The sequence below is a fragment of the Podarcis erhardii genome (genome assembly GCF_964252035.2).
Source record: "Podarcis erhardii genome assembly, chromosome: 5".
Classification (NCBI taxonomy): Eukaryota; Metazoa; Chordata; class Lepidosauria; order Squamata; family Lacertidae; genus Podarcis; species Podarcis erhardii.
Window position 1 is genome coordinate 34,476,052 of NC_138509.1, and position 15,561 is coordinate 34,491,612.

General features: G+C 39.1%; 1 protein-coding gene across 4 annotated transcripts in view; it reads right to left on the bottom strand.

Annotated features, from left to right (window-relative positions):
* Positions 1–15,561, bottom strand: part of PRKG1 (protein kinase cGMP-dependent 1) — a 652,365-nt gene that overhangs the window by 152,218 nt on the left and 484,586 nt on the right. For all 4 annotated transcript variants that reach the window (XM_081861792.1, XM_081861791.1, XM_081861793.1 and 1 more), the window contains one exon: positions 811–874. In XM_081861792.1, the coding sequence (XP_081717918.1) occupies positions 811–874 (64 nt within the window). The remainder of the gene's footprint in view (positions 1–810; positions 875–15,561) is intronic.

Genomic DNA, 15,561 nt, shown 5'->3' on the forward strand with positions numbered 1-15,561 from the left:
ACTGAGCCCAAGTGAGTTGTTACCAATCCTCCACAATTTCTGCTCTCCAAATTTTCTTAAACTTCCCTTGCAAGGTGAGGAAAGGGAACCTAACAGTGAAGGCTGACAATGGCAGAGACCTCTTCCTGAGGTCTCTAAGTTCCCTAGCAGAAATCGATGCTTTTGGCTTTCTTGGCAACTATGGCTGCTATATGACTAAGGCATCCCCTACCATCTAAAGCCATTCTCCATTCCCACTGGAGGCTACGTTTAGGAGATTCTGAGCTGATTGTGGTGGGGTGGCTGTTAGGCTTCAGGTTGTAAAGAGCTGGGGATCATTCCTGAATTCACAATTCCAACCACAACCCCCATAACAGCACCAAGCACCACTATTAAATGAATGCCAAACCCAAATTGAGGACTGAGGTTAGTATCTGGTGCCGTGCTAATTCACATCCAATACAACGAGTATGAGTATGCTAAATACACTTTTAAAGTTGTTGTTTTTTCCAACTTTGAAGGTGTGATCTCATTGTTCACTCACAGTGTTTAGTCTACAAGCGCTGTGTGGACAAGTCTTCAGGAAAATGTCAATTTTGTAATTCCCTAGAAACAGAATTTCTGCTGAAGTAGACTATATGCCACTTGATCTTTTCACCTTATTTTTTTTCAAAGGACATCAGTTGTACCATAAACACCATTATCCAAGAGAAGATACTTTACTTCAGTAGAAGTGCCCCAGCAGTGGCTGGTATAGGTGAACTACTTTTGTAAACAAAAGACTTCCTACTATATTCTTCTTACTAACACAAAACATTAAAAGTTAAATACCTCTTCCAGGACATCAGCAAGCTTACTGAGTATCTCTTCAGGAAGGCTCTGGAATGTAGGAACGCTGTAATATAAAGTGAAAAAGGCCATAAGGGTATAGATAAAATCACATCTAGAAGCTCGTAACCACTTACAACAGCAAAGTAAGTTATAGCTTTTAAACATCCATACAGATTAAGACAGGTTCAATAGTTCTTTTCCAAATAAAAGGTTAAATGCCAATTTTATATTTAGCTAGAAGCATCAAAGTGTTTAGAATATACTAACAGAAAAAATTGACACCATTTTAGGAGGCAGATCAGAAATTCTGTGTATCTTTTCAAACTGTGTACATGCATATACTCATGAGGAACTTCTGTGTCTAGCAAAAGGAGATCAAGGACTGTAATATTAATCGGCACCACAATTTTAATGATATTAGGTTATTCTGAGTTTTCCTGGCAATAAGGATGTGAGTAAGAATACAAAATAGAAAATCAGTGTTGCGCCAAAATTTGTCTTCTAATTTCTTAAAAGTTTTCTTTCACCAAAAAAAGAGGCTTCCATCTTTCTGCTCATTCATAGGGCACTTTAAAATTTCTTTAGAATTTTGGGAAGTGGGAGGTTGCACTTATCACTGCAATATATGTGTTTTTCTTTCCATTAAACATTTCTCTAGTGCTCTGCTGCCGACTTTTCCTGATATGAAAATGCCCCATGAATAGAATTAACTCATGTCTTTCCCTGGGCTTTAACTGAAGCATGGGAAGCTGGCTACAAAGTGCCGCAAATCAGCGTTCTTGGTGGTTTGTTTTTACATGGGAAGTCCTTCCTTATATTTACCTTGCCTGCATATATATATATATATATATATATATATATATATATATATATTATAGATTTTCACAAGAATACAGTAACATAAGCAATAGACATTTCACATAACAGTAAACGACAGATCCATCCTTCTGAGAACTTTCAAATTCCTATCCATGAGCATACTAGCTAAGATAAGGTATTTTCCAGTAGTGAATAAAATTCTGTTAGGAAATAAACTCTGCAATGTTGTGCAAGTCTGCAATATGGTTAGTGAAAAGACAAAGGCAACAAAGTGGTAATGCCCAGATCTCTTTGTAGGCAACGTATTCACACCAGCTCTGTTCTACACTGTCACTTGGGGGGGGGGGGGAGAGAACGAAGCAGCACAGTAAAAAATTGCTGTGGAAATTGGTTAATTTTGCCCCCTGTCGTGCTCTGAATCACAGATTAAAGTCATAATTAACAGAAGCTAACTCAGCAAATTAGTGCAGGCAGAAAATGGAATGATATTTCAAACTGTTAATAATGGATAAAGATGGAGCTACCAAAGGGTATGCCCACAGGGAAAAGATTTCTGTGAGGGCTGCTGCTGGACTTGATTAAATTATTTCCTCGATCTTTGATATATCTGATGAACTTTATCTCAATGAACTAAAAAATCTCAATGTTGCAAATATAAGGTAAGGAGCAAATTAAGTTCACACGTAAGTAGGGAAAATTGGGGGGAGGGGGAGCATTCATTTCTAAAGCATTATTTCAGCAACAGAGCAGATAATTAGGCAATTAGAAATGTTGACAGAGCACAAGTCCAAAATTAATGATGTCCCAGAGTGACAAAATTACTAGTATAGTAAACAAGACACTTTTAACAAGGATTGCCAACAGTACACATAACCCATGAATGCTTCTAAATACCTGGAAAGTGACAGCATTTATATATTTATACCTTATACTACTGAGATAGCGTGATTTTTTTTAAAAAAGAGCTCGATGAAAAATACATATTTACAAGAATGTATAAATGCAGAATTTCATACTTGAATTATCAGCAAAAAATATGCTTGAGTTCCTTGGCATCATCAAACTGATGACTAAGGACTTAACAGCATTTCAGTAAATGATTCGACAGCATGGCCCATACATAAAATTCTGTGGAATTTCTATGCATATAGAAAACAAGCAGAGGAGATTCTTTAAGGCGGGGAGCTCTTTATCTATTATCAGCCAACCTGAGAGGTTTAAATATGGTCCTTCCAGTGCATTTGCATTGCTCAGAGGGGCTTACAACGACGTTTAAAATAGAAGGCTGTAATAAATCAATATAAAAACAGTAAGTGTTATGCCTCCTGCGATGTAAGGTTTTTCCAGCTGGGGATGGTGGAGATCTTACAGGTTTAGGATTATACAGCATAGCAAGACAAATCTACTCTGTCACGATGCATTATTTAGGAGCAGGGTACAGAACAGCCCCTCTGAAATAGTCTTTTTTCTTACATGTATTGAAGTTTTAAATGTCTGCAAAACCAAAATAATTCTAGCACCTGGAATTAATTTTATTTCTATCCTACTTCTCAAATATTGTTTCCCAAAGCAACTCACATCAATTTTTAAAAATGAGATAAACCGTGCCCTTTGGTTTAAAAACTAAAAAGGCATAACATACAAGGAAATGGGTGTGGAGGGAAAAGGTAGAGGAGAACTATCACAGCAATGCCAAAATGAAATGCATAAGTATTTCATGGCCCACTGGTTTTCAAACTTCCTTCCCCATTAAGCACTTTTAACTTTAACTTTAACAATAATTCCTCTGCTACAAAGCATCTCCTGTGCATTGCAAAGGATTCTGGAAATCACCATCTCTGTTGGGTCAATGTGGCTCACATGCACTAAGATGTAACCTGGAAAATTTAAAGCTCCCCTACAGTTGCATACTGAAGGGTAGAAAGGCTGTTTTTCGAGGGATATTTCTCCATCAGTACTGATCTTATCAAGGAACTTCAATATTCCTTATTTTAAAAGCCTAGATTTTAGTTTGCACTTCTGTGATCTGTTGATAAGGGGAAGAAACGTTTTACAAAAGTCATTTAGTAGTAATCGTGCTGCCGTGCTTATCCTTCACTTTTTCCTTAAGCCAGCAGTCTTTACAGATGTGTATACTGAACGAACAAAGTACTAGAATGAGCATGGGAACAACTCTCTATTTCCCCCCATGCTTCTGTGACTTATGAGCCACAGCATGTACTTTCCAATCACAACATCATTTTTAAACTATCATGTAACAAAATTGGGGCAGGATGGTACATGAAATGACCCAAAAGGAAAAACTATATATAATAAAAATGCCCAAAATAAATAAATCAGCCAGTCACATGATTTGGAGCTATCAAGTCACATTACGTTAGGTTGCCTGAACTGTGAATGATGAAATGAACTCTGATACCATCCTGCATTTAGCAGGCAAAATTTCTGCAGCATCTCAGAAGTATGGCAACATAATTTATTATGCATGGGATCCCACAATTTCATGCTGGCTGTAGCACACTCATGACTCTTCATGAGTTACTGTGTAAGGCAGGGATGGAACACCTTTGCCAGCCTAAGAGCCACATTCCCTCTGGAGAATCAACTGGGAACTGCACAGCAGTGGTGGGCGGAGCTAGAGGTGAAAGTGGGTGGAGCAAAGGCAAAATTGGGCAGAGCAATGGATGTGATAACACTCTTTGAATAGCAGGCTACATTCAAGCCACACTAAAGCCAGGAGTTTCTACACACACACACACACACACACACACACACACTTTCCATCCTCCTCGCCAGGCAATGAAGATACTTCACACTTCATGTCAGCTAAGCAAAAGCACTTGAGGAATATGAAGCAGATGATGGGCGGCAAAGGGGGGGTGAGGGTCAGATAGAGAGACCTCAATCACCCCCAGGTTTCCGATTTTCAACATAAGAACAAAACAAAGTCTTCAGAAGAATAGTTGCATTATTTGACAGTCAATTTCTTTTTGATATTTATGGATCTGTTGGACACAAGACTCTGACATTTGAACCTAGGAGGCTGTATTCAATCATGCCCCTTTGATAACTGAAGGCTATTGGTATCTGCAGGGGCATTTGTTAGTGGAACAGGAAAACTAAACATTCCCCCCCCCCATATTTACACCCTCCCTTCAGCTCCATCACCCCTAGTTTGGGATATGCTTTTAAAACAGTGGGAAGAGAGGAGTGAAAATTGCATCCTTGCCCATTATATTGATTGGAGCTTCCACTGAATCAAAGAGTCTTCAGTCAGCAAACTGGATACAACTGACAATCATTTTGAAGGCCATCAGGAAGCAATAGTATGCAATATAGGTTGCTTTCCGAGAAAGATGCATGGTACCTTGACATAAAGAAATAGGTTTTCTTTTTTCTGTTTAGCAAGTTACCTGAAAACAGAAGTGATGTGTGATAAGGGCTATAGGTACAATATGACAACTTTAGAAGCCTAAGTAGATGGAGCTGTGGCAACACTGTTCTCTAAGAATGATGTTGGCACTAACAAGATGTTACACCTGGTCTTCAGGGATTTCTGCATGGACAGCCATTGCATTGTTCAAGGGAGTGTAAGAAAATTGAATTTTAACAGGAGAAGCCAATAAAGCGTGGCATTTACCAATCTGTCAGCCATACTAATATTTGTCAAAAGGGACAGGGAGTACCAAATGGACAAAGTTTTGCTTCTACACAGAATATATGGTCCATACAAGTGTAACAATTACATAGGCATCCTTGACTTGGAATATCATTTCAGAATTGTGCATTCACTCTTCTAAGAGTGTCCAAGGAAGTACTGTCTCTAAAGGCTATTTTTATATATTTAGACATTTGGGTATTAATCTCCTTAAAGACCAATGGGATCATTAGGGCAAGGGGTACTGAACCCTGTCCGATATGTCTTCAATCAGTGAAGACTGATTGTTCCAGGCCTCTCTACCCAGCCTCAGGACTCTCGCCAGAACACACCCCACATTGCCCCTGCTTTGTGCCCACCTCAAGTACTTTTGTCTGACTGAAAGATGCCCTTGAGCTACAAAGCCTCTTGCTTGCCTGGGTGGTGTTTGGGCGTGTGCAGAACCCTGTGATTTTTTGTGTGGCTGGAGTATAGCCTGACGTATGAAGTTAAGTCACATCTATTGCACTACACACTTTTTGCCCCCTGGCTCCACCTATCACTGGCATCCAGCTCCTATAAGGTTGCCCATGGGTGGGAAAAAAATTCCCCAGCCCTAACGCAAAGGTTGCGGGCATTATCCCAGCCATAGAATATCTTTTTTTAAAGGGTCTCACTGGATGTAAGAATCTAAATGAATTCTTTTGCATGGCAAAATGAGCATCTAATCCCCATAAAATCATAGAAAGCATACTGGAGGGAGAAAAAAGCCAAAACCTAATCCTCTTACTATTTTGACACTTTTAGAGATAATAAAAACAAAACTGTCTTTGTAAAAGACAAGCTGAAGCTCAAAGTCACAGACAACACTAGCTCCTTAGTCTTAGTGAATGTCAAAGCTTCTAACTGAAGAAAAGGCATCACTACACTGCAATTTACATTCATTGAGATATGAGCCTTATGATTTCAAAACTAGTTAAATATTCACTGACAATATCTACAAAGGATATTTATGATAACCTAAATCAAGTTCAACTGACCATTTGATTTCAGTCTAACAGCTATGCCTGCTACACTTGACAGTATATCAGCATAATAATATATGTTTTGGATATTACTTTAGCAGGACAAATGCAAGTCATTTTTCTCATTATTTTCAACAAAAAAGGAAGGAATTGTACCATTCATCTAATAAAATAGGCTTCCTTTTCTAATATTACACATTTTCTATACAGAATTCTATACAGTCATACACCATGCTGTATTTTTCCTAGAGCATAATCATTTGGCAAATGAGGATCTTCTGTATGAAAATAATTGTATACGCTTTCTGATGGAGTTTTGGTACAAACAGATTGTTCTGAGCATAAAGTAGGTCCTCACCTTACAAAGAAATGCAACAAGTTTTTCACTGCATGCAATATTAACACATTCAGTACACTCTGCTTTGCCAAATTTCAGATGCAACGTCTGATGCAAACTCCTTGAAGAAAGGAATTTATTGTTTCTAATTATATTATAATGTGTACCTTGAATGTGGAGGCAAAATGTATACAGGTAGAAAGGTCCTCCAGGAACATCGGAGGAAGAGCCAGTTGACTGTTTCCCAGTGGGTCCTTGGGGTCTCAAAGTTCAGTGGTGCCCTGTGCAATGCCAAAATTTGCCTCCCCACTGCTTCTCATGCTCCGTTCTAAATCACAGTTGTGGTGTCGCCTGCAGCACCCCCAAAGCTCAGTACCCAGTGCGACCGGACCAGTTGTGCTCCCCTAAATCCACCTTTGCAGTGGAGCACTTGAGGGTATGTGGCTCCTCACTGGACTGAAGCTCTGACTCAATAGCTCCAAGGAACATCTGCCACATCACTCCCAGCTGAACTGCATCAGTTGGACAAAAACATTCTTCTCTCAGACCTTTGGCTAATGAAACAATCTATGGCCTTTTAAACTGTGAGGGAGTTACTATTTTTTGTTTATTATTGTGTTATGTATTATTGTGTTTTTATATTGTGCTCTTCAGATGAAGGGTAACATAGAAATTTATTAATAAAATAAAATAAATATACTCAAGATGGCTTACAATGCCTTAAACTAAAACATGGTAAAATATAATCAAATAATATTTGATATCAATAAGGAAGACTACACTGTCTGGAAGGTATTGCTATCCTTGAGAAATGGTCACGATATTTTTTTATATAGTCTAAATAGGTATTCATATTTACCTTACAAAAGAGGTATGTGTTATAATGCATTGATAATGGGATCTTTTCCACAATGAATCCAAATATACTTAGAATTGTTTACAAGCAGAGATGCCAACAGCAGTAGTAAAGGTGTTCCAGATCTCTTGAAAGGCTGATACATCGGTTCAGAGATCTTTAGTTCTGAACACTAATTTCACTGAGCAGTTCAATTAGTGTGGCAGGACTCCATGAAAGCTGTTGTTTGACTAACTCCTGTGTCTCCCATCTAACATAGTGGAGAACAAAGTATCCTCTTAATCATATAACCTGCACAAGCTAAAGGCTAACCTAAGCAGAATGCTTCAATAATTGATACTTGTGCAGAGATGGAGGAAGAATACCCACTTCAGGATTTGCCCAAGGCAATAATATACTGACAACAAGTCTATGCCTATTTTAAGAAATGTCACCACTATCTTTGCAATCTTCTCATTTGCTGGTTTTCTAAGTATAAATGGAACAGACATTATTGATTGTATGTTTTGTAATTCAGGACATTTACCCTCTGTGGATTCCTGAAAACTAACGAATAGTTGATGTTTTTAATTCAGCATTTAGGCCTGATTTTTATTATCACTGTTCAGTATTGACCTCTGTCCCAGTGTTTAACTTGACATGTAAGTGACTTATGTTCAAGAATTATGTCCTTTGTAGTTCAGCATGTACCACTACTCTTGTCTACTTACAGATAACCATCTACTTTACACACAATTTTCCATAAAGAAACCTTCCTTCTGCTACAAAATTAGTGGTTTAGTAGAACCACAGACACTATATCCTAGCACCAACAATTACTGTTAATCTGACAAATGAACAGACAAAAGTAGGGCTGGACCAAATATCCATTTGGGGATATATTTGGTGGTGGCTATTTGACAATTTCTGCATGTGAAGCATGTTCTCTGCTGGTAAAATATCTCTTCCTCTTGACAATGGAAACAGTGACAAAACTGGTTCCAAAGTCTCAGCATATTAGGGCTTCATTCACAGATGTTATCAATATTATTATGCCTTGGCCAGGATGAAACTCGACAGATGATCTGGCCTACCGCTTTCCCATTATAATGGAATCTGATTATTTCAATAACTTGTTGATCAGCACCAAAAGTGCATATTTTACTAAAATCTACCAAAATGTGTACAGTACAGAAATACATCTTGCATACAAATACATCCCAACTTCACCTGGGTGTGGGTTAGAGGTCAGTGAGAATGGGGATCATGAGCACAACTGGGCTAATGGAGATGCCATATTCCAAGAGTTGCTAGACGTTCTGCTCAAGATTTCCCCAACATTGACACTGATGATGATAAGTAAAGCATGCAAGTAGTTGCAAGCTTCACAATTCTGGCCCAGTTTGCATGTAACATATTTAACCCAAGTGCAAGCACATTGACTGAATATCATGGGTGATTTGTGCCTCATGTGATTGTGCTGCTGCCACACCACCCAGAATTAAGCCATGGCTTGGGTTTAGCAGTAATCCAAATCCAAACTCATGGCATGTCTTGGCCATGTGAGAGAAACCACAAGTCTGGGTTCACTGTTCTAACGTAGACTTGGGAATTCAGAAATGTGATATATTTCACTCTGTTCCATAGCAATAGATAATTCCTTGCCACTACACCGTTAAAAACTAAAATGTTTAAAGGCAGTTAGATATTTTAGTGTCTTGTTCTGCTGATTGCCATGATAAGGTAGTTTTATTTGAAATCAATAGAAGTTACTTCCCAGTAAAAGTGTTATAATTAGAAGGCTGATCTACTATTTTTGACTATGCTAGTATTTCATCATTCAAGACTGCAGGACATGTTCATGTTCCAAGTTTTAGAATGCTGCTGGCTGTGATATACAATTCCTTTGAAGTTACTGTTACAAACAGGATCTTGGACTAAAAGGGTACAATCCTTCAATTCTGTTCTAATGTTATTTAGTATATTCAGCTTCAGATGGCTGCTTTTCATGTCACACATTAAAGAAATGAAGGAGTTCTCAGAAGCCATGCAAACATCTTAGCAAAAGCACTTATGAACAGCTGTTCATTTCTCATAGATTACCACAGTGAGTAATCCACCCATTTTGCCACAAGGAAAAAAAGCAAATTGGGTTCCCCCGATTTCATGTGTGGTGAGTCATAGTCAACAAGAAGTTAAATTACAAGTGCTTTTATACAACACACTCTATTAAACATAGGGTTTTAAATGAGGTCTCCTTTAGATACTGCTTCGTTCTCTTATAATTTATTTTCTATTAATTATAAACACTGATATATATGTATCAAAATACATTTGATATCTTAGTTCTTCAGCCTGTATAATCCCTTTAGGATAAGCTCATTATGGGTACTTTGTGGCGAAATGCCAAATCTCGAGTCAATTGCAAATCATGCTCTGTGCAACAAGTAAATTGAAAGGTCAAAATATCTGTCAAAGCATTCTCACAAATGACAAGATTTAGCCCTCCCTTTGCAGTTGTGTAGAGAAGGCCTTCCAAAAAGGGCATGGATAGTTGCCGAAAAGGTCATAGATGAATAGAACTATACTAGATATTTTCCTATCTCTTAAGAATTCTGAGAATTTTAATAGTTTGCACCAACTGGGTGGATTTTAGGACCATTTTTCAGGTTTATATAAAGCAGGTTTTGATCACCTTCTCCATTCCTTATTTATTTTCCAGAATACAAATAAAGCATTGTCAGGGGCTCAGGAGCAGAGGCACAGGAGAGGGAGGAAATGGAGAGCGAGGGGGAGGAATCCGAGGGGAGCGTAGGCGGTGACAGTGGTCAGAGTGATTCCATGAGCCTCTCCAGCGAATCGGAAGATTCACAGAAGGGAGCGCCGATGGCCAGGGCAAGGGGGGTGCCAAGGGGGAAACACCAGAAGGAAGGGGCCAGCGGGGACTCCCAGAGCAGCAGCTGGAAATCAGGACCAGCTTCCCCACCAGAGCGCAGTGGGGGGGAGGAGTCCCAGGCATCGGGACCAGTGTTCTCACCACCAGCGAGAGGAGATGAGTCAGGATTGACCACGCCTCCATCGGAGAGCGGGGAAACGGTCAAGAGGAAAGTTACCGGCTGGGCGCGCGCGCCAAGTTCAAATGTACAGGCGAGCGGCACAGCAGGTAGCCCGGATAGGGAGCCAGGTCCTAAAGCCCGCCGGAAGGAGGGGCAAGACTCAGGGGGGTCAGCGTCAGAAGAGTCCAGAAAGGAGGAAACCCCAGGGGGCAGAAGGACCCAGAGGAGGAAAGAACAACGGAAGAGGTGGAGTAAGGCTAGAGTCTTAAACTGGTGTCTAGGAGGCGGAGACTCAGATGGAGCTTCGCCGGTCTAGGTTCTAAGACGTGGAGTTGCACGCTGCGGTTTGGAAATGGAAACTAATCTTCAATAAAGACTTTTATAAGTTATTACTGACTAGCGTTGGTCCTCTGTGAGCTGGGACCTAGAGGCAACTCTGACAAGCATGAAGATGAGCAGCAGGTAAATTGGGGAGTTTGGGAGCTAAGTGAGCTAGACATTACATAGCTCAATAGTAATAGTTCAGAGGAGACTGGGAGACATATACCCTCACTGCTAGTATCTTTTATTTTCTGGTTGTGGGTCATTGTTTGCAGTTGGATCTTCTCTCTGGTATTACCTGCTGCTCTGGTGTTGTGGTAACTCTAGGCTTCCCACTGGGCTTGCTGCTACCTTCACTCCTGAGACTGAAGGGGAGAATCAAGAATCTAGGCAGGGCTTGGGATGTGGTTGGAGTGGTTATTGAGTTGCTCATTCAATATATTCATGATACAGGGCACTCTAGGCTGTCTTTTTATAATTTTTGCATTGAAAGTATTTCAATGAGAAAAGATAAAGTTGGAGGTAAAAAAGGAAACAAAAGGTGCATAAAAATTACAAAAAAAAAAGAATTTAAATTATTCATTTTTATTTATACCCTGTCCATCTGGTTGGGTTTCCCCAGGGATCAGAGCTACTCCTCCTCCTATCCTGCAACTACAGTGTTGTGTCATTGTATAACTACTGGTCCAAGACTCCCTGGGGGGAAATATTGACTATTTAGCCAGTTTGTGTAAGTGATGTAGCTAGTTCCTTAAAATACACAGGATTTTTGAAAGCCAAATCTGTATAGTTTCTATGGTGAAGTTATATAGGGGTCTGGAAATAAATTCCCTGAGAATGAAAATGACTCTCATTCTCACACGTAAACTGTCACTCACAAGAAATGAAAGAGCGTTGCAGTTATAATAATTTACATTTACTGAGATTTTTTTTTAAGTCTTAACATTAATTCAGGCTACAAAAGGAAGATTAGCAAGTTGGAGATACTCTGAACTACAACTCAGATCACCATAAGTAATATGCAACATTTAAGAACTGAAGCTGGGTTGTATTTCTTAATACAGTTTTTAAAAGGCCCTTGCATTAAGTCACCCTCAATGTTATATAAACCAGATATTAAATCATTGCCATAGCAACAAAGCTTGTATTGCCTGCCCTACGTTTATATCTTATGGTCATCATTCTCAGTATACTATTTTGCTGAATCAATTATAGCTCAGCTTGAAGTAGGAAAGCTATATATAGTTGTATAAGGTACCCAAAAGGCACTTCCCCCTTGGCAGGAATCTGGTTGAAATTCACTGGGGAGGAGGGAAGAGAAGAAGAAAAAACCATTTACAGTTTAATGGAGTTTTAAAATCAATTTTCAATAATTATGACAATACAGAGGTGAGAGCAACTCAGATAATGAAAATATGCACAGAGACAACATAATACATGCATGAAAACAAAAATTCTGGGTTGAATCAAGTACCAGCCATGGTCAGAGAAGATCCATTGAAATTAACAAATGTTACTAAGGTTCATTAATTTCAGTGGTTTAACTCTGAGTAGGACTTAATTGCCTACAACCCCTAAGTGCCTTAGACAATTTCTTATATGCTATACAATTCACCCTACTCCCATCAGAAGGATTCACAAATCACTGTCTGCCACCAAACTTAATGCAATCTAGACCTCTGTGTGCAACAAGCAGAAAGAACTGGTGTTTCACATTATGCTGCCTGAATGAATGAAGTATAGCGGCACATGCTTCAGTGGAAGGTACAACTTCCAAACTTTCAAAATAGATGGTGCGCAACATGTTAATAGCAGAATTCAATAGAATCTTTCTACATGCAAGCTGTTGGGATTTGAGTAACAAACACGGCCTTTTTACAGATTCAGTGCAGCTCAAAATATACAGTCATCCTGTGCTGAAAACTGTGAGTAGACGTGCTCCTGGGCTGTACCAATCATAAACTGGATTAATCCATTGAAGGACTGTTTAGTCCGAGTCTGATTTAAAGATAAATAATCCCAAGGGCAGGGGCCTTGAAGTTGTCAATCAACAATTATTACCTAGACAACCCAGTGAGCTGGAGCACAGCTTACCTGCTAAGCCTGCTATTATGAGATATATTGCATTTCTATCTAAATTATAGTAATTGTAAGCTAATTTTCATATAGCTTTGCAAATGAGCACATAAAATTTTTCTGCAAACCTGTGCCCCCTTTTATTCTCTTTTTGAAAATGTTGTGTTTTATCGCCTCACTGAAGATGGCTACTGGGAAACATGGTCAACATTATGGGTATGTTAACAGAGAAGACTCTTTCTGTATTCACACAGGGAAAGTCTATAATTAACTATTTGTTGTAGCAAAGTGTTACAGTATATTTATGTGAAGGCTGCCAGTAACATCCACTTAATCCCCACCCAAAGGTTCCAAGGAGGAAGACAAAACTGTATTTTTATTTAATTACATTCTATAAGGGTTTAATGCTTGATGGTTTTGCAAGTGAGGCACAAAACTTAGTTTACCGTAAACTCTTAACAGATAAACTTTTAATCAGCACTATCTTCCAACCAAGTCTCAGGTAGACTTTTCCCATCTAAAATGGCGATCAGTGTTCCTAAACAGCAACACCCACTCAGTCCTTCCAAGGATTTGACTTTCCCTCAGGGAATCAAAACCTGCTTGCATTGTCTAGCTAACCCCACTCAAGAGTCCAACTTTGTCTGCCCACAGACAATCCCTATCTCTGAGAGCCAGTTCACTATCTGTCTCTGCTGACAAGAGTACTGTATCCTATCTGAGTGCCACTCAGATAGACAGAGACCTCTTCTGCCCACCCAGAAAGAAAGTCCCTATCTGACTATTAAATTGTCAGCAGCTCACTTAAACTCCACTCTCTCCTGATTGGCTGATGGTCACACCAGTTCTGGTTACTGGGAAAGCTGGAAACAGAAGCAAGGAAAAGGCTGACAAGCTGGGGAAACTAGATGGCTGTGAGAACTCTTCTGCAGAAAAAAAGAGGGAGATGTGTAACAGAAGTGTCTCATAGCTTCTGCATGATCAAACATTTCAGTAATTTATAGACTGAGATTAAAGAGAGCGTTGTTTCTTGATCTTCCTGATATGTTACAGTAGGTAATTTTTGAACCCACAGGTTAAGGAACTTTACATTTGGGGAGAAAAAAAATCTGAATTTAATTAACTTTCAAATCATTGCCATTTGTTTATATATGAAGTGGCATCCTCTAATCCTCCAGATCTGCATCCTAAAGCACCCTGTAATAATTAATGACCAATTGCCCAGTCAATAAAATATTATTATTCCTTGTCAATTGTATTTAGGCACTTGATTTGCTCAGTTCCAAAGGATGTGTCTGCTGTTGTATTAAATACTGGAAATGGGTTTGAAGAATATTTATTTTCAGTCCTTTCCATCTTTTGCTTGGAAATCACTGCAGTCAATCAAGTGACAACGGTTCAAAAGATTTAATAAAAAGTCACCATCTAAATTCAGGCAGCGTTCACACAATCATTTTACATGTGGGAAAAGGCAAATCACCCCCCTAAACACCCCCCCGATATTTATTTAATATCCTTTAGCTTGTTAAGACAACATGAAATTCCACTAAAATGTCACTATGAAGCAGACAAAAAAAGGATAATGGGCCCTGTTTCCAATTGTCACTCAAGAGAAATTCATAACTTTTCCTTCCTTTTTACAAGACAGCAACAACTAAAATCATTGTGTGTCTGTGTGAGAGAGAAACTGCGACGCCTTGGTCATTTTAGGGTTTTGGGGTGTTTTTTTAAATAACTCAATGATTTTACTGAGGTCATTTTTCATGTGCTTACTTCCACGAGGGGTCTGGAGGATGGCAATGGGCATTTTCTGCAGCAGCTTCCTGCTTACTGAATGCTCTCCCCAGGGAGGCCCGCCTGGTACCTTTCGTTACATGTCTTGAGGCACCAGGCAAAAACATTTGACTTCTCCCAGGCCTTTGCCTAACTATGGCCTTTTAAACTGTGTGTGGGCTTATTGGTTTTTGTTTGTTACTATGTTGTGTATTTTTTGTGCTTTTTTATTGTGCTCCGTGATCCTCAAATGAAGGGTGGTATAGAAGTTTAATAAATAGATAATAATATTGTTTCTTCAAGGGGAGTATTGCCCCATCCAAAACACACCAAATTCCTGTTCTTCGCAAGAAAGACCGCTACCTTGTGTGCATTAAGCTTCACTTGTTTTGGCCCCCTCCAGCTCAGCACTGCTACCAGGTCAAGCCACCTCAATCAATCAATCAATCATCTGGCCACTCTAGCAATGCATATTGAATAATCAAATCCATAGGTAACCCAGAGACTACTGATACTAACAAATAACACTGTGCACTGAAACACGCTATAGAACATTAATAACAAATTATAGTTATTTATGTGTATGCAGTTCAACCTACACACACATTCCTACACACAGCCGTAATGAACCACTGTTTATGCTGTTCAATTTCCTTTCATAATGTGAGCAAACGTAATCATTTGACAGGATAATTGTCTAAAATTAGTCAATTTACATTTGTTTGGATAGCTCTCTCTCATTTTCCCCCGAGTGTGAATTACTCTAATCAGGAAATGAAGGAACAAAATCTGTGAAAATAAAATAGATAGTGATGATCGGGAAATCTGTAAAGAAAAAGAAAAAAAGAATCTTGCACTCAAGGAACCACAGC